General features: G+C 39.9%; 1 protein-coding gene and 1 non-coding gene across 2 annotated transcripts; both read right to left on the bottom strand.

Moving 5' to 3' along the window:
- Positions 1–27: 27 nt before the first annotated feature.
- Positions 28–26,322, bottom strand: KPNA4 (karyopherin subunit alpha 4). The gene is made up of 17 exons (XM_054074624.1): positions 26,014–26,322; positions 16,483–16,527; positions 15,591–15,680; positions 15,475–15,504; positions 15,339–15,391; positions 13,347–13,442; positions 13,141–13,226; positions 9,884–9,970; positions 8,636–8,805; positions 8,501–8,545; positions 7,077–7,208; positions 6,708–6,836; positions 4,931–5,035; positions 3,271–3,342; positions 2,460–2,622; positions 1,286–1,380; positions 28–188 (listed from the first exon to the last, which is right to left on the bottom strand). Exons 1-17 carry the CDS (start codon positions 26,080–26,082, stop codon positions 90–92), a joined length of 1,566 nt encoding a protein of 521 aa, XP_053930599.1. The 5' UTR covers positions 26,083–26,322; the 3' UTR covers positions 28–89.
- Positions 6,063–6,379, bottom strand: LOC128853096 (small Cajal body-specific RNA 7). Its single transcript, XR_008451343.1, has one exon. It is a non-coding gene; the product is annotated as a small Cajal body-specific RNA 7 (non-coding RNA).
- Positions 26,323–26,885: the final 563 nt, after the last annotated feature.

Genomic DNA, 26,885 nt, shown 5'->3' with positions numbered 1-26,885 from the left:
TGCAGCAGCGGATCCCATGAGCCAAGATTGATGGATCAAACCTTTTTTTTATTCAGTGCTGCATTGTACCTAACTTCCAAAATACCACTCTAAAACTGGAACCCTTCTGCTGGTACATTGGCAGATGAATTGAAACCAAATGTTCCGCCTTGTATTGCTTCTGGAACAAGGCTAGGATCTTCATCAATCTGTAACAGAACGAGATCATCATCAGTAGGAAAATGCAAAAGCCTTACTTAAAAGGAGCTGGACAATCCTAAAGAGCATCTACCTCTTCCCCTAATCTACTTCCTAATCTACATCAAGTCTTGCCATTCTAATCCCCCAGTTTAGCAAAAGCACTATAATGTCGAAGTCATTTAGGCCAAAATGTTTTAGCTTGTGTTCCGCAGGGAGGCTACCAGGCACCCAGTAGTCTCTCTGGTTTGTGCAGTTTTCAGTCCTGCAAATTATCCTGCCAGCTATGCATCACCCTTATTGCCAGCTCGTACACTGTCACAGTTCTTGAGAGACGAATACCATTAAACCAAATAAGAATTAAGCCAAAGCTGCAGTTGCAATTTAAGCAGCTGACCTGCAGTACCCACGTTATGGAACAGACGCTGGAAAATTCCAAGTCCTGCTCCACACGTGCAATTCAAGCTGCTAAACAAGACTTGCATCTTATTGTTCATAGAAAAACGAAACACTATCCCCAAAACTTCAATATGGACAGTAAGGCGTGAATGCAACGGAGATCTGGTGTTTTTGCAGTAATCTGTTCCCAAGAACTCTTAAACTAATTAGAAAATCTTCTCACTTCATAACAGACTGACATGATTGCGTTTCAGTTATGTGCAATTAACTTTTATGATGATCCAAAAACCTTCCTTTGATTTATGCTACAAATTTAAAACCAAAACAATATTCTTGATCAACACATCCTACCTCTGAATGACTAAAATATTCAAAATAGTTTGTTTCTAAAGAAGCAGAATCTCAGAGTCGGTACTCAAGTCAGCAGGGAGCCTTATCAAGTGTGAAACATCACGCTCAGCTAGAAGCTGACAGTTAAGAGAACTATTCAAAGCCCAGTTTTTTAAACCCTAGAGATGAGCTTTAAATTAGGGCATCACATCTTTAGACACTTCATGAATAACGGCAAGATATGCAATAGGTTCAAATAAGGGCTCATTCTTCTCTGAAAATCAAATGCCACAGAGCAAGCTTCAGAGCTGTTGCTTTTATCTTGAACCATATTTATGAATACAATTACACAAGCAGATTGCAGAGCTGTTACACTTACATCATCTGAAGAGAAGAACTGATCAATGATCTCATAAGCCAGTTTGTAGATGTCTTCATTTTCGTGATTTTGTAGCTGTTCGATTTTCTCCAGGCCTATAATAAACACACAAGAAATGTAATAGAATTAAAACTTCAGGCAAAACAACCTTCCTCTCCTTAAGGCCTCAACATACGAAGTATCTAAAACCGGATCTCAGAACAGAGTGACTACAAATAAGATGCTGTTAGGCTCGTTTGCCATGCTTAAAGCATAAAAACTTAAGAGATTTGAGAAAATACATAAATACCACAACAAAAAAGTAGAAGAGGTCAATTCCAGCAGTGCCAATACTCTTCTCCTCTTGCTATGAGGTTAAGCCACTGTGGAAATTGGGTGAGGGCCAAGCACTGGGACACACTCCTTTTTCACAAAAAACATCCTTTCATCACCTGATGTGACAGCCCCAAGCTGTGAAACGCCAAATCCCCACTGCCGGTGGCACATGGGCCACCAGCTACTGCAGGATGATTACACAGCAAGCAGCTCCAGTATAGTATAAGTTACCAGACATGAGCAGAGCATACGTATAAACATTTCTGAAGTTGACAGGCAGAGCTTTAGGCACAAACACACCTCTTTTCTTCCTTTCAGACATCATCAATCAAGCTTCCCCACCTTCCTCAATGTTTTATACTTTAAAGACTATTTAACTCCACGTTAATGAAATCCCAGTTTTTCACCTGTGCCTACATTTAATGTCACTGTTCTTTTCATCCTTGAAGAGTTTCGGCCTACTTAAATAGCAACTAATGTAGAGAAAGTCTGGAAGCTATTAGGAAATCAAAGCTATCATAGTTCTGCAACCCTCGTATGTAGATTTCCACACATACGTTCAGCTGGACACGACTTGTGCATCATTAAGGCAAGCTCATCACCCCAACATTAACAGAAACTACTCTAAGTACACCAGACTGTCACATCTAATAAAGTTTATCACCGTTGTCCAAATTCCCTCACATTTTACTTGATCGTGAGCTTAATGAACTTGGAAAAGTATATTCACCTTATAGGCACAGCAAGGTCACTTCTAAAGGTTTGCTTAAAATGTCTTTGACAACACAACAAAGTCAACAAGATATAAACAAACCATCAGTTTCTGAAAAAAAAAATATCAGAATATTAATCACAATACCTCCACACTCTTCTATAAGATTGGCTATGGTTTCTGCTTCATCTTCAGCCATTTTTAATATATTACTTAGTCCATCCAGAACCACTTGCACAACTTGTGCGTCTTTTACTGTCAGCAAGTTGCAAAAGGGAGGAATTACATTTTGTTGAATTAAGTACGCCACCTAAGGGGGAAAAAAGCAGTTACATCAGAAGTGTGACAGAAGCAACCAAGGCACCACAGGCATCAAAGCACTCGATTACCTAACAAGGTAAAAGTATTCTGTGGCAGTCACTTTCTGAAAGTCTTGTTGCAGAGCACAGAAAAGTAACATTTGTCAATTGTGTTACAAATATATTTTATGTCTAGAACACACAAGTAGTAGATACTGTAATTTTTTTGGTATTAGGGAGTTTCAAACTCATCTTTGAGAAATGACACCACTCCCCAAAACCTTGCCACAAATCCTACTCAATGGCTACTATCGTTACAATTACCACACTCTTATCCATCAGAGGAAGAAAGTAAAAAGAAAGCCGTCTAATGATCAAGAATCTCACCAGAGCTTGAATGCACTCACTCCCAGCTTACAGGCCATCTTAACAGAAGAGCATGCATCTAAACCTGCGCTGATACTCATCTCACATCATTCCAGAAACAACTACTAAGGTTCTCTCTTAAATCCCTTGTGGAAAAGGGACGAGTTACTGAACAAGGGAGGAATACAGGCATTGATAATCCTGGCACAGAGGTCATTTAAACCAATTGGCTGATATACTCTCTCAAATGCACAGGAGAAAAATAATAAAGCTTTTCTTAAGGTTTGACTCACTTGGTCTTTTCTTCCGCTGATTGTTAAGTTGCTTATTGCCCAAGCAGCTTCCTTCTGAGTACCAAAGTCACCCTAAAAATACAAACATAAATAGAAAAAATCATTCCTTTTTTTCTGTTAAGTAGTATTCTAGCAAAAGCTTGAGTCCATTAAACCATTCTGCATGATATCACTACCAGTTTTCAGCAAGCAGGGAAGGTAACTAACAAATCCCATAGATGTTTGAGCCTGCTCACAGAGGGATCATCACTTCCCTGCAAGGATGTTTTTATACTGATCTTCCAGAGGAAGGGAGATTTGTTTGCATCAAGGTAAACAAACTGTAGCACTCCACTCTCACATTGCTTATCAACAGTTGTCATATATTAGTGAGAGATAAGCAGCAAGCGTCCATTTTAATAAATCACTGCAGGGAGGCAGACAGTTATGGCACGAAGTTAATAAACTCAAGTCTGCTTACTGAATTTAAAGAGAAAGGTCTTTAACTCTTCTCAGTTACCAATAAACTTGCAGTTAACAGAACTATTTGTGAACAGCTGTATGTTACTTAGAAGAACAGACAAGTATTTTTTCAGCCTCTACACTGAAGCACGGCTGAACACATCACAAGGCTAGCATGTGTCTTCCTTCCAGACTTCGGGAAAGGAAAAACAAGTAATGAATAAAGCAAAATGTAGGAAGCGTTTGCAAGATAGAAATGTTGTATGGTTCCCACTTGAAAACGTGCTTCTAGCTACCCTTCCTTCTCACAAGGCAGATACTTCGGAGTACAACATAGGTTGGAAAGTAATATTTTAAAAGACACTAATGACCAACAATTGAAAAGCAATACAGGTACTGAAAGTCCCAAATGATAATCCATGGGCATTCAACCTCTAGTAGTCAACAAAAAATGAGAGACGTTGTGAAAAAGCGTTCAGAAACGTTTGCAAAAAGCTACTTGACTTTACTGTCTAATTAAAAGCATTGATCTCTAATATTATCCATTACCGAAAAGAAGCACACACAGCGTGTTGCTTTTCTATGGGAAAAACTCTAAACAGAAAAGCTACAATTATTTTCCTGTGGCCACCTAGTTTTTGTTGATGTAGTTTTACTCATTTAAAAAACAACCCCAAAAAAAGACGGGACAACCCAGTCCACAATCTAGTGTCACAGGATCGTTACTTGGGTTACTCTCAGACTAGATAAATACAGTAACACATACAGGTCAATAATTGTGACTGTTGAGCAATTCCTTATGTTTTCAGATAATGTGGGGGGAAAAAGGACAAAGTCCTTAAGCTCTGGAAAAAAGTTGGGAACTAACTTAGTGCTGCTCACACCCAGACCTCTTTGCACTTCACGTGACAGTAAAGCATTCTACCCTCACCATTTACAAAGTGAGAAAAGGAATTTAAGTGAAGTGTAGAAGAACATGAGAAGGAGCTTCCCCTGATCTGCTTCCTTTGCTGAATACATCAGGCATTCACCATCTTTAGCTCTTTGCAAAAGAATATCAGCTGTCACGTATTTTACCTTACAACTTACAAACAATGCTCAAGACTATAGTTTACTCTTGTCCCCAACGTTTACCACATGACATAAAACATGAAGCAAAAGAATCCAATCTCACTTTCCCCAATTATGGAAACAAAACGTTAAATCTTTGTTATCTAACCTTATCTAGGAGATGTATTATCATTGGAACAAGATTTGCATCTATTACTGCCTGAACTTGCTGCTGATTTCCTGCAGTGATGTTAGATAGGAACCACACTGCTTCCTGCAAAATAAAAAGATGGGAGAAATTAATAATTCAGATACTCTTCCGTATCATATTTTATTTCTACTCCACCAAGAAATCATACATTCTGATTTACAGATCTGCAATTTGTACACGAGTCAGTCAAGTATTTCAAATATTGCATCAGTTTGATTGTAGACAGATGAATTCTCAGTAGGTAGACTAGACATACAGATAACAGCACACAGTTTCACCTTAGGAAGTCCACAAGAATCTTCAGTCTTTCTTTGTTACCAAGTTACAACTGAATACTCCTAAATCCACAGATTAAAAAGGAAAAAAATATTTGGAGGCGAAAAAGAAATCACAAAGCTACAGATGAGGCATCATAACTGATTCCATGACTGAGGATGAATGCAGTTTTCAGCTGATGGCCAGATAAGCTCCAAAATGCATTACAGCATCATGATTTCCAGACATGAGTGGTAGAAGACAATATGTTCTTTACCTGCTTCATTTTGTTTCTCCTCTTAGTGCCAATCATCCAGAAAATGCAACACCTATTAAATACTTGTTTTTCAAGAACACTGTAAAGTTACATGACCCTTAAAGATCATTCTGTCCATAAGCCCAGGACTCTCTCCTTCCAGCAATAACCAACAGCAGGTGCCTAGGAAAGGGTGCAAGGAGACATCTTTTCCCCAGAAGGCCCTCCCAGTCCTTAACAGTTGAAATACAGTCTTTGGCTTCAGTTCAGTATCTGAATTTTTACATTAAACAAGGATGAGAAGATGCACCTCCCCCATCCTCTCTTTTACGTGGGAATCTAAACTTCAGTGAAGAAATAACAAGCACAGTTTCACATAAAATTCTAAGTATATTCCGAGTGTCTTTTTTTTTTTTAATCAGTCTTAGACTTTATAAATTTCTGCCTTCATCAAAACCCTCCACCACTCCTCCTCAACTCCCTTTCTCTTCTCAACTTATCTGGCATGCCAACATTTTAGACCAGTATTTCTCTCAACATGACACTGAGAAATTCTCACACTTCATTCACCCGAGTCTCTTGGATCAGATCACAGGATCACTTTCATTAGTGAACCTGTTAGAGATTTAGGATGCCTAGGCTTGTCCTGGTGGGCTTGTTTTGGGCTTTAATCATTGGCAATGTTGCAAAGTGGCACCCTAGAACTTAACAACATGCCTCAGATGCACTCCGGAATCAGCACTGCATTATCAGTGCCCCCATTTAAAGCCATTTCTACACATGCACATGCACACACATTCTCCATCTCCCACTCCCATCTGACTTTAAATTCTATTTATCTCACACACACACTCCATTCAGAGAGACATCCAATTATCTCTATTTCATCACTTCCAAGAGAGCAGTTTAATTAAAGTGACATTTCACATATTAAGAACTCTTACTTAAAGTCAACAGCCAGAATTAAGATAAAGTTCTAATTTCATAAAAATTCCATTACAAGAATTGGGAAACAACACTCCTGCCACGTATAAGTTTGCAGCTCCTTCAAGATTTTTTATAGATGTTAACTTTAGGAAAAAACTCAGCACCCTGCTTGCTCCTGTCATAAACTGCTCTAAGTAGCCAATTACTCAAGTCTCTACCATACTACCTTACGTGGAACCCAAACCCACCAATCCAAATACACAAAAGTTATCAATTGAGAGCAGTCTCTGCAGTTACCTTATTAATTTTTTCTTTGGGATGTGTCAGAAGTGCTGGAAAATGTGAAAGAGCTTCACAATTCAGAACTACTTGTGTCTGTTCATCGGTACCAGTGACAATATTTCCAACAGCTCTCAGCGCAGCAGTCTGAAATGAAACATTTTCTTTAAAGAGAGCTTTTTATCAAAGATTTTTATAGTGGAGCACACATACTTTCAAACAGTAACAATTGAAAAAACAGAAGCTTTTATGCAAATGCTGTACCACAGAGGAAAAAGCATTCTTTAAACTTTAACATCAACTACAAAAAGAAACCAGCTACTTTTCTCTAGTATTACATACTCTAGTAAGGAGTATGTAACACTCCTTAAATTTATCCAAACTTACTTGCACTTTAACTTCTTGATGACTGAGAAGAGGAACCAAATGAGGGACTATTCCGGAGTCTATCACCATCTGGATCTGTTCATTGCCAGCATCCGTTAGATATGAGAGTGCCCAGACCGTATCTACCAATATCTAACAGTGAAAACATTCATTTGTAATTAGTACAAAAATACCACAAGTCTTATAAGAAAGTAAAATAGAGAACAAATCTCATTGTGAAGCCAGAACTGATGCAAAACCCCATGCTTTTTACAAGCTTCACACGTTCCACTCTACAGAAGTCTAAATACAACTGCTTTTCAACCTGTTCAAGCTCCAAAGAATACAGAGATTAAAAAAAGCAGCCAAAGTACTAACTACGGCTTAAATTCTGAAGGACACGATAAAAGCAATTCAATTGTATCTCTCTTTTCATAAGTAATGTGAGATACCGAAGTCTCACCCTTGGAAGGGAGATAATGCCCTAGCAAGTATTAAACTTCGGGCATTTGGCACTCTCAAACCACTGGGCTGTACATCATACGGCATCAAGTAATTTTGTTCTTTTCATTCTCTCACAAAATTTAAGCAAAGCTTTGATGCTGCACTTAGACTGAATTTCCTCTCTGTGTGCATGCATACATGTGTGTATTTGCACACAGGAAAGCCAACTTAAAGAGCAGTAAATGTGAACATTTCAAGTGAAAGCTTACAAAAAAACCCTGAGAGAGCATTGAATCCGCTGACAACTCTTGATTGATTCACAAACACAGCCATTTTAGGAAATTCAAATAAGCTTAATTTCACCTACGTATATAGAGGAAATTAAATAGTATAATTACTATACAAACTTCAGTTAATATATTTAAACATACTCTGGTAAAGCACTGTTGCCAATAACTTAGACAACTGAGCTATAACTTCACTAGAAACCAAAGGAACGATCTTAAACAATTCTGACTCACATTTAAATTATAAATAGTTCAGCTTTTTACCTAAGTCAAGTCTCACTCATTTACTTCACTACTAAAATAACCTAATGTTTGTATTTAACACCTCGGAAGTTACATCTAAAGCTAATATTCACGTTCAGCAGACACTAATTTTTTTAATTTACAGTCACTTTCATTACAACCTCAAACTTAAATACAAGATTTTTTGACTAGTGCTTATCTGTAAATTAATGTTCACAGACATACAACTGAAATTGCATTTTATTTTTAAGCATAGGGAAGGTACAAGTACATGTACTGATACAGAGAAATACCAGGCAAGAATCCTAACTGGCACCTAAAATTAAGCAGTTAAAGATATCAAAAGAACTTTGCCATAGTGCGATATCACAGAGATTTTTTAATAGGAAAAAGTTAATTATGACAAGCTTTATACTTCAGGTAAAAAAACTATACAAGGAAAAAAAACTGGCTTTAAGTGGCATTACTTACATTTACATCTGTGTGGTGAATTAAAACGCAGAGAGCTGGAAGGATCTAGGGAGGAAAAGAAGCATCTCACAGTTACTTTTAAGGCAGATACTCAGCTTCAGTTTAGTGATATTAAACAGCAAGTAATGCAGTCACCTCCTGAATTGTTTCCATCGGTGGAGGAGGATCTTTGTGACGGCACAAGTTGACCATGACCCATGTAACATTTCTTAAGAAAGTTATGGGAATAGATGGGCTGATGAAGGACAGCAGTGGTTTCACTACTCCAAGACTAATAACATAATCTCTACACTGGGGTCCATCACCTGGTTAAGACAAAGAATTATGAAGACAAGGATTATCCCATGCCATTCATAAAATATCTAACTTCTGCATACTTAAAACTTCAGTTATTTAAATTGAGCATGTTAAAGAATAAGGGCCTTGAAAAGATGCATATAAACACGTGTAGAGAGATACCTATCTCTAAAGATATACCTATCAGAAAGACACCTACATAAAGCCTTAGTAGGACCTGTGGCTGCCTAACTGCTTCATTTGGAACTACTCATTAAAACCGGCTAAATTAACAGAAAAGCATTCCATGATTTATAGCTGATGTACAGGCTGGGGTGGTGCTGGGTAAGGGGAAAGAACAGGTAGACAATGCCACACCACTGAGAACAGTAATAGCCCAATGCATCCCTGAAGATCCCTTTGTGAAGTTTGTAATTGATACTAAAACACCCCAAAAGTAGCTTAAAATTGCCTGAAAATGGATATTGCCATCTTCAAATCTGAAAGATAAACACATTTTCATCACTGCCCAGTTGCCTTAAAAGCAGCACCTGACATGTGCTGCACACGTATCAACAGCAGCTTCAGGCAAGTACAATAATGTGCATTTTGTTGGTTTGCTTCTTAGGAAGGAATAGGCATTTCTAAAATACCAGTTTATAGGAATCTCTATATCAGAACCAGTATTAGCCCTCAAGCACTGCAGTAAGGGCTGTAAAACACAAAGCCAATGCTTGCACAAGATGAGGAAAAAAATCAAATGAAAGATCAAATGTTCACAACATATCTAGAATTCAACGTAATTTACGTCAGCTCAGGCAAAAATTCAGAACTCTATGCAGAACAGTTTTTATTTTAACAATCTATATGTCTGCTGACCAGCAATTCCTTTTCCTGCACCTGGAAAGCATGTGGGCCTGTGGTTTGGGGTGCACATCTGTGATGCCCAATAAAGAAGACTGGAATAAGTTCAGAACAGAGTAATTACCAGCTTAACAGCTTCTTTCTGTCTCACAGACAAACATTACCAAGTTCTAACACACAAAATCCTACCAAGTTCATTCATTTAATATCAAAAGGAACTTAGACATCAGGAGTAACACAAACCTATGATATTTCCTAAAGCCCACACGGCTTGCTCACAAACATTTTGATGAGGTGAATGCAGCAGTCTCAGAAAAAGTGGCACAGCATCTGAAAGATAAACAAAACCCCATTTACTCGGTAAGAAATAATCTCAAGACAAAATTGTTCACATAATTAGTTCTTAAATAAAATCTCAGTACCGCACAAGAAAATTTTCTCCTGTTTAAGTATTGCTCAAAACTTCACCAGCTTCCCAGATGATACAGAAATAGAACACAAAGTGGCAGTTCTTCCATGTTGCACTTTCTTATTCTTACTTCAGAATATTATGAAAGCAACTCTTAAAATAACCTGACAATTAATTTGTTTGTAAGTCTCACAGGTTTACTAATGCTTGTCAGGATTCCAAATTTAGTTACACTTACCGAGTTCAGAAATTCCATGCTAAATTATCTATCAGAACCAACTGCAAATTACTGTTTAAAACCACCCATCCAAACTGGCCAACTAAAGAGTCAGTAGGTACAAATTTACATTATGGAACCGCAAGGACATAAAAGGCAAATATAGGGTTTTAATTTGTTTCAACCTTACTGATTTACAGTATCCTATATCCCCCATCAAATCTTTACTAGTAGTGAAGTATGTGCCCACTGCCGGTCTTAGAAGAGGCAGAAAGCTGACTACTGAGGAATCTACTGAATACATTGCCAGCACAGAAGCCCAAGCAAGGCCTCAATGCCTAACACCCTCCACCTGTGGCTCTACCAAGAGGGGGCCTGGTTGGCCAAGCATACACAAGCAGACGCGCAAGGTAAACTGCTCCAGGAGAACCCCTGTTGCCGATATGGATGCACTGCTAAGTACGAGTCACTGTGTACTTCTCCCTAATATTTTCCAAGTCTGCATTCAGTACCTTTTGATAACCAGCAAGAGCAGCTGTTTCTATGAATCCAGTCATCTCAGTCTCCTGAAAGCTAATACAGATGCATTCCTCAATATGAAGTCTCCTTTTATATCCCTAAATTTTGACTCTACTCAATTTGAGACTCATTATCTAACATACCAGAATAACCAAACTGATCACGCAGAGATTTTTGGCACAGAGCATTTGAAACAGACACCATCTGAGCAGTAAGAAAGGGATTCAAAAAGCAATGCAGAACTCCAGTTCCCAAGGCAAATACTTTTATACCCTATGCTAGTGTCAGACAGGAAAATGCTCCCAACTATTTAGAACCAAAGTTAAGCCAATGTTTCAAACACATTCTACATGCACAACACCTAGACAATTGATTCTTTTTTTTACTCCACAGCACTAACGTGCTTGCTTACACAACCTGCAACTAAGTTTAGTCTGTAAGAAGCTCTCATCTACTTTAGATCACATATGTCAAAACAGGCCGGTATTTTTAGTTAGACTAAAGGTAAAGCTTTTTTTGCTAGAGAAATAACAGATCACAACAGATTTCTTATTTCCTACTAAATAAAAATATTTTTGCAAGGTCTGTATGCCAGGAGAAAAAAAACATCCTCAGCAAACATATTAAAGTACTCTTGGAAACATTATAAGATATAAACCATATTTCCATATGTTATAACCATTAAATTGGCTAATATAGTGCATACATCTAGCTAAATAAGACATCATCGCTGAAAGAAATAATTACTATATTGGGCACTCATCTCCAATCCGTCGATAAGCAAGGTTTAAGTAAAAAGAGGTGTTCTAGATCTACAGAGGTGTGGGACAGATTAGATGTCATGTTTCCAAAAGAAAACTCAGGATGCAACTGGGCAAAGGAGGAGGAGGAGGACAGAGAAAAATGAAAGTTTAAAAGTATTAGCAGAGACACATACAAGCTACAAAGTTAACAGGCTCTTAACACAGTTTGTAGAAGCAAAGGGCAACCGATCTTGCAACCAATACAATCTCAAAACATACATCCAATTTTAAAAAGAATCCTTTAAGCTGAAGGCACCTGCCTTAAATTCCTTCACATTTGCAATGTAGAATTAACCTATTTTGCCAGTTAAAGATTCCTGAAACACACCCAGCCATTTAACAGAGAAGACAGTGCTAAGAACTTTCTTTAGAGAAGCCTGTAATTGCTTAGCACTAACAACAAAAAAGAAACAATCTTCTCTGATCACCGAAGTGAAACAGTAAGTCTGGGAAGATATTTAAGAGAGTTGACATTTTAACATTCAACCACCTCCACGGATCTTAGAAACTGTACTTACTACAACGAAGTTTCAAATAGCTCTAAAAGAAGTCAATACATGACAATTGTGGTGGTGGAAAACAAAAAAGATCAAGCACAGTTCTATCTTTTCCCATTTTCAGAAGCAAGTTTAATGGTATCAGCAGCATCCACTGCAACACAACACTGATTCCAAACAGTAAAGCTACTGGTATCTCATGTAACAATTTTTGTGCGGTTTTTTTCTTTAGATTTTAGGCAAAAACTTGTTTTACTGTACATTTCATTCTTTCATGTGTCTCAAGAAGCTCTGCTGTTTTACTCGTTCAATTCAAAGAGCCTGCAGACACTTCCACTTAGACCTGCTTTACCAACAGAAGTACTGATTTGACTTCAGACATGGTTAGAGTACTGAAGAAAGTTCATTTTGCTTGGCAACTCAGATTCCTAAACAATTTCTTTCCATGCTTCGGACTCCTCAAAACATAAAGGACTGTGTTTTTTCAACTTGATTTTGGAAGAGAGTTCGATGTCAAGCACCCTCTGGACTGGCTCCACACCTTTTCCTCCCTCTTTACAATAAGAGTCTCCCTCCATGGGAGTTTGTTTTGTGAGGTTTTTGTTTGGTTTTGTTTCAAGTGTTTTTGTTGTGTTGGTTTTTCTTCTTTAAGTTTGAAAACTGGAAACCAGCAGATATGAACCTGCTAAAACAGTGTGAGTTTCCAGAAGAGATTACTCACCATTAGGAAACCCAACTGAATTTACAATCTGAGAAAATGAAGAAGAAAAGCAGGTGTGCGCTTCAACTGACGCTGCTTGCCAGAGAAGAGGTAGAGCATCTGGCAGGAGACTTCATGGGCAGGTCCTTCAGCGACGTGCCTGTGATTGACAACTCAATTTCAACCATCCCGGCTATCGCATGAAAGGACCAACCCTAACACATGGATTGGTGAACATGCTCGAGGTAGAGAGGAACAGGAGTGTGGATGCTCTTTACAGTATCATTCAGATGATCTTACTCTTGTGGAAGCTACAGTGCGTGCTCTATCAATGATCAAACACTGCTGGACTTACTAGATTGAACTACGGCCTGTGTTTGTTCAGAAGTTCCAGAAGCAATGTTTGTCAAGGCCCATGCAGCTTCAAACTGTAAAGAAGGACTGCAAAGTAAGAAGAAAAAAAGATTGTAATGTGAGTTTTCAAGTCAGATGCCATAGGCACATTAGCTAAATACCGAGAATTCTTGCAACAACTAAACACTGAGTTTTAGAAATACTCACTTGTCATCTCTTTCAAGACAGTGCACTAAAATAGGTAATATTCCTGACTTTATTAGATCGTCAATTGGTGGATTGCGATCACTGGAGAGCAGCTTTCTGTTTAAGAAAAGGAAAACACACAAGACTTAACAGACAAATCACAGAATGAAAACTCATGACTGGAACGGATGTCTGCAGGTTTAGTTCAACCTTCTGCTCAAAGTGGGATTATTGCTGACATCAGATCAGGTCAGTAATAGCCTCCTGTAAGTGAGTTTCAGAAACCTCCAAGCATGGAGGTCCAATGACATCCCTGGACAGACTGTTCCAGTGCTGCACTACCTTCTGGGCTGGGAAGTTTTTCCCTAGTGTATGTCTCATACTTTTAAAGACTACGCAAGATTTGTTTTCTCCACTAATGAAAACTAAATTCCCATAATTTAAATTATTGAAGTAGTGGAAAAGCAAAGCCATTACATTCATTGCCCGTTTCAGTTGCTGTGTTTTCTCTGACTGCTTTTGATCTTTATTTTACTGTTACTAAATGTCACCAGAGTTATTCAGTTACACCCTCCTGCAGCTTCTTCCTCCTCCACCCAAAAGGGAGATAAACAGATCTGTGCTGCATTGAGGGGAAAGGCAGATACAATGTCAGAAAGTAAGGATTCAAAATACTACTGCAAAGAACGGAAGCATGCAAATTTGTTTCAGTTTTTGTATCCCCTTAGCTTCATCTTTCTGCAGGTAAGGAACTCGGAATCAATTAAATTGCTTGCAGGGGACAACTTGGGCTGCTGCACTGAACTTTTACTAGCAGTGGGAAGAGAGATTACACAGTCATCTCCATATACCAGCCTATTCAAACACGAGAGGCTCAACAGACACCATAACTAGGAACCAACTTTCCACCACTACTTTACCCTGAAAGATATCACTGGTGTGCTAAAGGGGGCAACATACATAAAGGGATGAAAAGCCAGAGCTGCAAAACAAAATATCTCAGAAAACTAAGCTATGAGGAGGATTTGAACATATTACATAGTCTCGTAATAACCACGCATGCATTTTCAACCCCCAACAAATTAAAGGAGATTCCTTTTAGATGTGAAGACAATTTACATCTACAAGGCTATAAAAATTAAGGAACAGAAGTGTACTTAGAGAATCTTAATACTGATTTTTGTTCAGTGACAAAACTATTGTAGTTCAGTCTACTCATAAACTGCCTGCTCTAACAGGTAGAGAACTCTATTAGAAGAATCAAATACAACTTCAAGTTAAGGGGTTTGATTTTGTTTGGTTTGGATTTTGCTTTTTCTTAAGCACTTTTAATCAGTTTTCTGTTGCTCCTATTCCAGTTTTAAGTTTTGGTGGTTAGACCCAGGCAAGCTTTTTCCTTTCTGTACCAGCTTCAGACCAAAAGGATGATCATGGGTTCAATCAAGTCCGAAAAGCATTTGTTTTCATCTCTAAAATACACTTTGATGCCTCTCCAATAACAAACGGCACTGCATTACTTTTAACTTTCTGCTACAACAGAAACACACTCAGTAGTTCATGGTACAGGAGTTAAATATTAAATATATTCAAGAAACGTTCATAAAAGTGTTTTAGGATTACGTTATTATACACAACTACACAGTACTCCTCTTAAAGCAAAAAGTGGTTTCAGTGGCCTAATCCATGACAGAACGAGAAAGGATTACACCAGTTCTTTCTGTATTTAAAGCTGAAGACTTCATAGTCCTGCTGATTATATATTTTACCCTACTTCTCAGAAGCATCAAGTATTGCACTAAGATAAAACGTAGTACTTATTTTACGTAACAAAAATCCTGACTATTTCAAAGACCCAGCTATTTTGATCTGTTTTGTACAGTTCCATTTATCAAGCTTATTTTTTTTTAAATAAATAACATACTAGTTCTAGCTACTCTAGAATGCATTTTCTGAATTTAAGAACGTGATAGAGTAAGAATCAAAATAGTATATTTGATAAAAGTGTGTTCTTACCTTGCAGCCTGCACAGCACTTAACTGTATGCCCTGGTTGTCACTTGAAGCATTCTAAAATAAAAGAGAAATTAGACTTTTCACATTTTTGTCACAACTGCATGAAAAATTAAATCAAACCATTAAATTTTTTTTACCTGTACGATTGCTTCCAAAGAAGTGTTTTGCTAGAAAACAGAGATAAAAGCGATTAGAAATTGGAAATGTCTTTTAAGTACATAAAAAGACAACATGCTTGAGAGTTAGTTCTTACCACTCTGAAGTCACCATCTATATCAGAATCTTCACAGATGTCTTCATGGGGAACATTTCTCCTCTTTAGAAGATGCTCATCTCTTTTGTTCTTTAGAGAGAAAAATGATGTAATACCTTTAAAATTTTGATTTAGGGTATGTGGGAGGTGTTAAGAAGGGAATAGAAGTTTCTGTTTCAGGCAAGCATCATAAACATGCTTTTACCGATACTGTTAATTCCAAACATTCAAAAAGCTGGAAAGGGCTGCACAGAGAAGCTCATTTTGGAAATAATTTCTTCCTAGGAAGAAACCTCCACCCAACTTCATCTACAGCAGTAACTACTTTTGCTGGAAGTTTCACAGGCACACCATCAACACTGACACTACAACCTATTTGCCATTACCTGTAACAAGACAAGGACATTCCCAAAGACTAATTTTCCATTCACCCCAGAAGTATAATTCAAGTTATGATTATGTTTCTTAAGAGCTAGTCTTGCAACAACTCCAAACAGCATTCTGTTCAGACTCTTCCACCTACTTGGGCGTTTAACTACTGTTTTGAGAAAGAAAAGAGCTTTCTGTCTATAGATTAGCAAGACTTTTAAATTAAACACCTAGCTGGAGAAGCAAGAATTATTCCCTTCAATGGATTACAAATACATCTCCTTTTTTCAGGATAAAAATCATGTAACTTCTAGTACCAAGCATGGTATAACTACTTTAGAACTTCCTTGTAAACAAATATACTTTGACAGAATTAGAAAAGACAAACAAGTTTAACAATGGTGTTCTTGGTAGACTACAAGCCTTCTTTTTTTTTAAGCCTTTAACAATCTCTCTAACATTTTACTGAAAATACCAGCATAGCCAGATCCCATTTGATAAGAATAATACTAGGTCATCTCACCTTTCTCAACTCCACAACAACTTCATTTCTTTGTCTTCTCATAGTCTGAAAGAATCAAGATCAAATACATTAAGTTCTGAATCTAAAGCAATTTAAAAGGTTTTTGCGCAACTATTTTTAAGTTCGTGCACTTCAAACAGTACTTGTACACGCAAGATTTAATTTTCATTATAGAAGCAGAAATCCAACAGGGAACTGAGATATCTATATTATTTTTGCCTGTGTTATTTCATAGTAAACCAGTCTCCTAGGTCTTCACGTTGAAGAAAAATGAGTATACAGAATCAGGGACTAAACAAGTGTCTTTTAACAAATGGCGATGTTGAAAGGAGTTGTAAATAGAGTGGCACCACCAGAAGCATTATAAACACCGAGGGAAGCTAAAAGAAAGCGTAATAAGTTTGCCCAACATTTATAACCTTTTCTTGAATTAAAGCTCTTCTAATATAACCACATAGAGAGAGCATAAGCCAAAACCACAGTGACAGCCAGAATTGCTACTTTTATGAAAAGGCATATTGGCAAACCTGAAAACAGTAGAGTAAAAGTTAAGCACAACTGTCTGTCTATACACTTGGGCGCAATCCATTCCCAACCACTAACTGCCACTGTACAGCGACACGGGAAAACAGAGGCTGAAGTTCAGCCTGTGCGTGTGTTCTTCACCTAAACAAAGCACAACTGACAAAGCTAAAAGAATTTCAATAATCTAATTCTTCAAAACACATAGATCTGGGCAACACCGGGCTCTTTTTTGAATGGTTCCAAACAAGCATAGCACCGTACATGCACACACCCTGCCAGACACAAAGAGCGGGAAGTCCTACAGGAGCTCTCACCCACCCAAACCTCCACAATGCTACTTGTATACCTGCATAAATTCACAGATGTCACACATTTCCAATACGCAAACCTTTCTGTTACTGTACAAAACAGTACTAGCTCTATGCCTTGTGGAATATCTTCATAAACAAGTTAAAATTAAGAGACCTAGTAAGCAAAGTTGTTTTATAAATTAAAACCACAAAAAACTAGGGGCTCTAAGGGCAATTTTTTTTTTTTTTGGTCATTTTCTCTACAGCTTCCACTGGTAGCATTCAGAAAAAAAAGCAATTGTAAATATAGATAAATTAGTTTACTACTGCATGTGTTACTACAGTGCAAAGTGAAATGAGGCAGGGGGGAAATCAGTCCATAGTTATTTTATTCTATACTTTGAACTTCACGGTGAATGAGAACAGCAAAGTTAAAAACAATTGCATTTTTATCATGACTTAAACATCCAGAGCTCAGAGAAGGCTTGAAATTCCAGGCCATAAGGGACTGCATTAATGCAGACTACAAGGAAAAGGAACAGTTAAGAGAGCTTCTAAACAGCAATAAGAAGGAGCTCTGAAGATAAGGATTAAAAGCTTGACTTACAGGAGCATAATTATTTTTATGGAAAGGAATTTGTTCATCAGAATCAAATTCCCAGCTCTGAGCTAGACAGTTTACCTTCTCAAACAAAGGAGTTTCAAGAGAGAGAAAAGGGCAGGAAAGGATGCCAGTGGAAAAGCAATGGTTCTTCACTGCTTTGCAGGTAGAACTCCCGAATGCTTGAGGGCCAAAACACCATTCATCATGAGAAAAACAGGCAGAGGAGGGCAAAACCCCAACACTGTCACACAATGATAGCTTCCCGCTACATAAAACCAATGTATACAAGTGTACCAAATGCAGCTGCAGCATCTGGAGTGACTAGATAAGAGCTGTAATGAGCCAGTACAAACCGTCCCACACTAAAAAGCACCAAAGCAAGCTTCAGGAAATACATGCCTCTAAAGAATGTTAATTCAATAGGTCAATTTAACTTAGAATTAATAACTGAGTCCAATGCAGCTTAGATTCATGGCTTTTTCAGTTTTCAACCCATAAAAGGTACACAAGGTCAACAGTTAACACTGAACATTCCAAGTATGTAGACAAACTTTATTGCAGTGCTACAGACCTCCTCTCCACAGCTAGATAAGCTTTTCAAATATTTCTTAGGATTCTTCAAATGAATCTCAAAGGTGCAATCTCTACAGACAGGGGGAAACAGTCTTAACTAATAATAATTTTTAATTAACACTTTTCTGGCCCAACAGGTATTCTCTGAATTAATATAATACCCGTCTTAAATACATGAATGATTCTTTTAATGTTTCATAGTAGCTCCACCTCAAGTGTCTCAGTATACTGACAGAAAATGAGGAAAACTTGAAAGGAGAAAAGTTTCTCCAACTGCTACCTTCTACACGTGCATTTGTTAACCACTCTATCATAAACCACTGGCGTCACTGCCTGGCAGTTTATGCTCAGATCTCCAAAGGGCACATCCTGTCATTGCTGGGGAGCCAAGCACCCCACTGCAGCTGCACACGTTGCAGGATGGTCACAACTTCAGGTTAGCACTAGGACACTTGAGCCCAGAAAAGCACTGGCTACGACCCACCAGTGAAGCCACACATCCCACCCAAACAATGAATGGGAAGTCTGAAGAACCGATTCAAAGGCTAGACACACTCAATTTATCCATGCTCAAAGTGCTGCTGTCTTCCTGGGGAAGGAGAAGCTCATACACTAGTGGATACCATTCACCACTGAGAGGCTTTAGAAACATGTTGCAGCTTTAGAACTGACATAGCTACTACAGGCTCTTTCTCCCAGCTTTTCAATAGTAGTTTCTCTGAAGTCTACTAAGCTGGCAGATTCAAGGAAAAAATAAAATGAGGAAAATATCTGATAATAAGAATGCAGAATTGTACCCAGCCCCTGATGAGCTCGCAAGACTTAATTAACACCTTCCAAACACACAAGTGTTACTGTAACCTGACAATACAAGTGTACCTTTAGGAAAACTGTATTGCAAGAAGGATTGCTCTTGCCAGACTTCAATGATGACACTACTGGTCACAGAAAAGCTGTTGCTTACCAAGAGCAAGACCCAATGTACACTTTCAAGGAGAAGACCATTGAACTGCTCAAACACCCGCTGTAAAGGGATATTAAAAAGTAATAGTTGCAATTACTAGGGATCCCCAAAGGAAATGTATTCCAATTTGGCTTCGGGTCAAGCACATATGCGTGGTTGCAAATATGGTGAGAGATGAGTGGGATGAAAACAAATACTCCAAAAAAAAGGTCTCACGCGTGTCATTTAAACAACTCTTGATTTGTAAAATCCTATATGCAGGCTCAAAAATATCCCGAAACACCATCAACACAACAGGAAGAATGTTCTCCATCCAGAAAAAAAGTTGATAGGCCCTTGGTTTTAATTCCTGCATGCTTCTGAAAAAGACCTGCATATCTTGGACTCGGAAGCCTCCCCATGACAGACAAGCGACCAATCAAGTCACTCTTAAGAACAATTTACCAAAATAGGGCTCTACTAAAATAATTTTCTGTGTAAACAGTAGCTGGTTAGCAAACTACTTATTACTGGTCAACCTGCCACTGCTCTTCCTCCTAGGAAGAGAAAATGCACAGCAAATATCAAAGTCAGCTCTGTCAAGGAGTTTCACAGCATCACCACCCCAGCCTAGAAATGGAATAGATAGTTTGGAGGAACTAAAACAATAAACAAACTCAAAACTCAACTCGTGCTGTCTTTGGGAAGACAGGCAGAAACCAGGGTCTAATAGTTTCTTATCAGATGGCATTGCAAGGCTAAAGTCTCACATCCATTCTGTTGAAGAACTGACTGGATTGTTAGTCTCCGCTTAATCAGTTCTCAGCCTGCACTGACACAACTGCAAGTAGGAAACCAAGCTCAATTTAAAAGTTTCCAGAAACAGAATTCAGAATGTTCTGTAAACTGTTCCAACTTAAAAACACGCATCACTTCAGTATGAATTTGCGTGGCTCTTTCAGTCATTGGATCCTGTTCTTTGCTTGCTACATCAAAAATCAAATGATCAAATCTATTTCTGTCTGCCTGTGACTGCTACCCCTCCATCCTCCTTTTTTTTTTCCAATTATATTTAGCTTAAGTTTGATCATAAGGGCTATTTTCTGACCATTAGTCATTACCGAGCCCTTCAGCTTATCATTAAAATCTTGTGTTAGCTGATGCCTGCAAGATTCCGATACACGCTAGTCTTCTTCACGCCATCACCAGACACAGAAGAGATGTTTTATGCCCTGCACTTGGGAACAGCTCAGATCTGTTAGCCCTTTCCAGGTGCACTAGTGCATTTCTGGAGCTCATGCTCAGCTAGTGTATTCTGACCCCTCTTCCGCTGCTCTCAGTCACTGCTGCCCAGATCCCACCAGACACACAGCCTGTCTTTACTGTTTTGTGGGGTGGGTTTTTTTGCTATTATGAAATATTTTACTCAAGTAGCCCTGTTTATGCATCTGCAACAGGAAGGCCTGACAGCATGCAAATAATGGTAGAGCTTTATGTATTTCTCTCACTCCACTGAATGGTTTTCAAAGACACATGGTTTCTGATGTGGAACTACAAGGGCAACAGTTACTTTAAAGGAGAGTTACTCAGTTATATTTGCTTCCTAGAAAGTTGCTACTCCACACCAGCACTAGTGAGGTCCGATTTTCAGAAGACAAACTAAAAAAAAGGAGAGTGGGTGTGTGCAGGCAGAAACAGATATTTACCTCCAAAACCTTTTATGAACTGCATGGCACTTTCAATTTTATTTTTTTTGCCCCCACCCCCTTTTTTTTTTTTCCAAACAGTACTTTCCATGGCCCTATGCACAAACTGCTTGCTTACTATACTGCTACTCAAAGTGCCCCGCCTGCAGGCCGCAGCTGGAGACCAGTCTGACACCCAAACCAGCCCAGGCAGTGACCACAGCAATGACTAAGGAACTTTCCTGTACAAAAGGCACTGAACTACAACAAAAGCCAAGAACCTCTCAGAGATACACACAAGTTCAAATCTTAATCTAGTAAAAATCTATACTCTTCACATTCAGTTTGAGTGATCTAGGTCCTCTTCTATGCATTATTCCTCTCCTTTGCTAATTCTGGCTCATTTGCAGACTGGAGTAATAAAGTCGACTCTCAAGACCATTGATAAAAGTACTATGGTATTTCAAAGCCAACACAACCTCTACAGGATAACACAAGAAAACACATCTCAGCAACTATTTCCCCTTCAGAATTACAATGGGACTTTCTGTTACAAATAAATAAAAATCAATATGACATGGCAAATGCTATCAGTCCAGTTTTTCCTGGAGAAGTTGGGCATGCCAAATAAAGTGCCTTATACAAACACATGTCTCCATACGATTTTTAAATGACAAACTGTATGAGCTTCACCACAGAACTACAAGTCAGCTTACAGGAACCTATTTTTAACTAACATTGTGAGTGAAATTCCTGCTCTCCCGCAGTTCCTCCATATTTGAATCCCAAACTATTATGTGTGGGACACAGAAAAGGTTGCAAAGCTTGTGCCTACCTGGGATTGCCAGTATATCTCCCAACTTTACCCTTCCTTAAATCCCCTGAAATTTTGTTGGTGTTCTCAAACATATTGCTAGCATTACAATTTCATGGAAAGCTACTGCCCACTCTTAAGATCAGCAATGTCAAAATTTTAAAACATCTAGATTCAATGGCTGCTCCAAAATTAGTTTTGAAATACCCAGCATTACAATACTATCATCATTTCTCATCATGCATCTCTAAATTACAGAGCAGAAATATCTATTTGACACATCTCCTGCACAGGCACTATTAAAGTAATTCTTAATCTCTCGTCCAGCCACACAGGCAAGTGAGGGAAGAAGAGGCTAGCAGAAACTCAGTTTCTTCCATTATTTCCAGAGAAATAATATGCATTAAATATTTTATTTTATTTAAAAAAAAAAATACCTAAATGTCAGTTGGATTTGAATGCTACACTAGGCAACAATCATCTACAGAAAAGGAACTGTTGAATCACCTGGCAAAACAAAAACCACGCGAACCCCCCAAAATTTCTACTGAGATCTTCCCAGAATCAAAGGTCTACTCAAGCCATGCAGTACAAAACAGCAGTTGCTCAAAAACAATGTACACTGCAGACACAATTTGCACTTATCCTGGTCTTTGTAAGATCCAGAATTCAATTCCAAGATCTATGGTACTACAATTAAAAATCAATGTTAGAAAGAAAATTGGGTATTACCACAGCCACACTCACAATAAACAGAAAAAATAGCTCATCCTTTCTTATTTAAGAAAGGAAAGCCCAAGTAAGGCCTGTTCCTCAATGAAGACACAAGACCAAAAAAGTCACCTTAACTAGCTTTTCTAGCCAATAAACATTTGCATAATTTTGTATAAGAGTCCAGATAAACACTTATTTAAATAAGATATTGGATTTGGATGTTAAAAATATGTGACCGCTTCTGCAGTTCTGTAAGGCTATCTCCTTTTTGTGCAGTAACAGTACAAATAATTCCCCCCAGTTGTAACAACTTCTAAATCTTGGAAGGCCTTAACAGGATGCTGCACATCTTAGACTAGAAATCTTAAACACTGCAGAGATACTGCCTTAATACTAGCTACAATTTATTGCTCTCACGTCATAAACTCTTCCGATATTAAAAAGCTTTTTATAGTCTGCATTCCTTTGAGCAGTAACATAAATTAGAAAAAAGGACAGAGAAGTATTTTATATTTCTGGTCACAATGAATCTCTCTATTGCCAATGTTGTCACCAATCTGTCATCCTAAGACACATGGCAGCAATTGTTTACAACAGCTCATGTCCGTGCATGCATGTTTACCCAATACTTCAGCATATGAAGGAATTTTCCTAATCATCTTATGTAAAGCAGGTGTATGTGTGGTTTGGCTTTTCTTTTCTCAAGGCCAGAATTTGTATTTTTAGAGGCACATTGATATAGACTGGAAAATGAATGTCCAACTTTAACCTATTAAGAACCCAAAAAGCTAAGCACAGGTTTAGCACTTTAGGAGACAAACCACAAGCAATTCCCTGTCTTTTGTAAGACATACAATAAAGCCCCATGAAGATGCAAAATCTGGAAGGTAAACACAAAGTGACAGCAACTGCTAGCAGTATATCTGTCCATGGACTGATCTGAGCAACACAGAATCGGGTATGCACCATTTTTAAACAGTTTGTAATCACAGCAGGGCAAGACTTCACAGCCTCTGGAAATATCTATTAATTTGGGATTCACCAAAACTAGAGTGATTTGTTATTTGCCTGTTGACGGCAAATGGAAGTACATTGTCACAGAAGAGAAAAAAGGTCACTGTTTTGTACAAGAAACCAATGGCTAAATGCACAATTTCAGCAGTGAAAAAAAGGGGAGGAGTTGAGGCAAGATGAGGGGAAGAGATATGCTTTATGCTAAAAGCAGCCCAGGAACACAGGTGTAACCAACAGAAGCCTCATTAGCAACTGTTGCTACCACAGGATACTTGGCTATGAGTGGACACTACCAACATCCCTCTCACTAATGAAAAATGCAAGGCATAAGCAGTTAATAGGCAAGCATGATGGCCATAAGCCTGAGCCATTGTATGAAAGGTAGCCATCCACAGTAGTTATTTTAGGTACTAAGCGTATGTTCCAGGATTTGTTGGATAGATGTCAATATCTAAAATTTTACATGGCCTAGCAGTGGTTTTCACACTGTGTAGAGGCCACTTAAGCGCATCAGCAAATTCAGAAAATACTGAAGAGATCGCCTGCTTCCTGATAAACACATGTTCTTTTTACTTACACTTGTCCATCTGGAATCTTTCCTGCTCCAGCTGACTTACCTTAAAACTCACTATGCAGGCACCCAGAAAAAGGAGATGAATTCCAAACAGTATTCTCCCATTAATTTCATTTTTGACTATGTTGATATATGCTTTACTGTGTACCTTCCTAAAGATGCCATTTACTGTAGAGCTGTCTATTTAATGATAACAAAACAGTTTACACAAAACCAAATTAACATCTAAGGCAAGTAATTACTAACAAAGGTAACAATACTGTCAGTAAACAGAGCAATCACTGCAGTAATTATTCCCACTTCCTACATTTTTAGTATCACCAAACTTTTTACATAACTGAATAATAAACTGTTCTATCAAAATAATTGAGCAAGTTAAAAATTAGGGGGTTATTGACTTCTGAATTAGCCAAATGGAAAACTCGGCAGATGTTTTAACGAATGACAGCAATATAAATGCATCTTTTACTTTAGAAGTACTGCACAATTGTCTTCATAGGAAAGATTAGAATGTTATGCTAATCATACGGACACATACCAAGGCTAGTGAAAAACAGAAATGAGAATGCTTAAGCCCATTTTCTTGATCAGATCCCGCTATGGATAGTGTTACATGCACATGTTCACCCTGTCAGCCCTCCTGGCCTAGTGTCTATGGGTGAGGATCGATATCCGATTTTAAGCTGAGAATATTTACTAGGGAACCCAAAGTTAATTATCCCTTCTGCTGAAGCACGTTCACAGTTCAGACAATGCACACACTGACCCTGCCACCAAAAAGTTTACAGGCTCTATACTACAAATAACAACTGTTCCCATGCTCAGCTTAATGAACAGTAAAATGGTAACGTTTGCCCTGCTTTAAAAAAAAAAAAAAGTGGGTTTGTTAGGACTGATCTTTACTATAAAGCGCAGGCAGTAGTTCACGTATCCCCTCGAGCGTTTTACAGAGACACAGCAGAACACCCCGGGGCCCAATCCCCGACACGGGCTTTCCCGGGTGCTCCATGCCAGAGGGGTTACTGAGCACCAGGAGGGGCTCCTGAGCACCAGCACATTGAAGGGGTCGGGGCCGCGTATTGAGCATCTGGAAAAAATGGGGGTGTTGAGGGAGTCCCGAGCGTCTGGAAAAAAGGAGGGTGGGAGGTCTCGAGGGCCTGGAAAAAAGGAGGGTGGCGAGGGAAGGGAGTCCCGAGCGCCTGGAAAAATGGAGGAGTGGAGGGTCCTGAGCGTCTGGAAAACGGGGGGGAGGGGGGGAAAGGTGGGGTGTCCTGAGCGCCTAGAAAACGCGGGAGGGAGGTCGGGGGTCCTGAGTGCCCAGAAAAAGAGAACGAGAGGACGGAGGTCCTGAGAGACTAGAAAACTCGTGGGGAAGGTGGGGCGTCCTGAGCGCCTGGAAAAAAGGGGGATGAGGGAGAGGGTTCTGAGTGCCTGGAAAACGGGGGGGAGGTGGAGTGTCCAGAGCGCCTGGAGAAATGAAGGCAGAGCCACAGAGAACCACCGCCGTGGGAAACGGCCCCTCTGCCCAACGGGCGCCCGGGCCCCCCCACACGCCGGGCCGCCTCGCGGGGCCTACGGGACGCCGGAGCCGGGCCGGCCGCTGCCGCCTCCGCGCGGCGCCCAACGGCCCCACGGCGGGGCCTTTCCTCGCGCTTCCTCCCTTTCCCTCTCGCTCTCCCCCTCCGGCAGCGCAGGCCGCGGCCCCGGCGCAGGCCCCTGCCCGGCGGATTAAGCAAAGACGCCACACGGCGGGGCGGCCCCTGAGCCGCCATGGCCGTCCGGGCCCTCCCGTTACCTCCAGGTCGCGGCCTTTGTTCTTGAAGTTCTTGAGGCGCTGGTTGTCCAGTTTCTCGTTGTCGGCCATGGCGGGAGTTAGGGGGGAGGGTGGGAAGCAGCGCTGCTGCTGCTCCTCCGCTTCCTCCTCCTCCTCCCGGGCCCGTGCCCGAGCCCGCCGGCGGGGCCCTTCCCGGCGCCGCTCACACCCCGAGAGGCGCTGGGCGAGAAGGCGAGACGAAGAGAAGCCACGCGAGGCCTGGGCGCTAAGGGCGGCGCTGCCCGGTGTCCCCGGAGCGAGGAGCGGCGCGGGCGGGGGCGGGGAGGGGGGAGCGAGAGAGAGGGGGGCAGCCTCGTTCTGAGCCGCGCCCGCTCATTGGCTGCGGGGAGCGAACCCGGCGGCCAATGGCAGAGGGGAGGGAGAGGGAGGGAGCTGGCCGGGGGCACGTGACGAGGGCCCCGCGCGGGGTTGCGGGAGTGGCTGCCGCCATCTTGGCTGGTGGGGCTGGGAGGAGGAGCGGGAGTCTGGGCTGCGGGCAATTACTCTGGGAAATACACTCTATAAGACTCGTTTTGGGGTTTTAGAAAACGAACACCCTTTATCAGGCCTGGGCAACACGAGGGAGCGATCTCCATCCATCATGTGCAGCCAGACAAGGGGGACAGGGTGTATTTCCCCTTTACATGCATGTGTATAAATTTTTTCCGGGAATCTTATGCATGTTTTATTATTTTCTAGGGACTAATTGTAATGGTATTATGAACTTGACAACAGTCAGCGCTCTCGCTGATTTGGAGCTTCGGAGCCAGCTCTGCCTGACCTGGCGTTTGAGACAGGGAAAGCCTGCAAAGAGAGGTGATTCACTACAAGAAGGATGTTGAGGCTCAGGAGTG

This window comes from Cuculus canorus, chromosome 9, assembly GCF_017976375.1.
Source record: "Cuculus canorus isolate bCucCan1 chromosome 9, bCucCan1.pri, whole genome shotgun sequence".
Classification (NCBI taxonomy): Eukaryota; Metazoa; Chordata; class Aves; order Cuculiformes; family Cuculidae; genus Cuculus; species Cuculus canorus.
The sequence above is the reverse complement of the archived record's forward strand: the minus strand, read 5'-3'. Positions and strand labels throughout refer to the sequence as shown.

Excerpts from the sequence above, each read along its gene's own strand:
- KPNA4 (XM_054074624.1), bottom strand. The coding sequence starts at position 26,082 with ATGGCCGACAACGAGAAACTGGACAACCAGCGCCTCAAGAACTTCAAG. Across the intron at positions 13,443-15,338 it reads AGTGCTGTGCAGGCTGCAAG|AAAGCTGCTCTCCAGTGATC; the intron begins GTAAGAACACAC and ends TTTCTTAAACAG. Across the intron at positions 13,227-13,346 it reads TGTCTTGAAAGAGATGACAA|TCCTTCTTTACAGTTTGAAG; the intron begins GTGAGTATTTCT and ends CTTACTTTGCAG.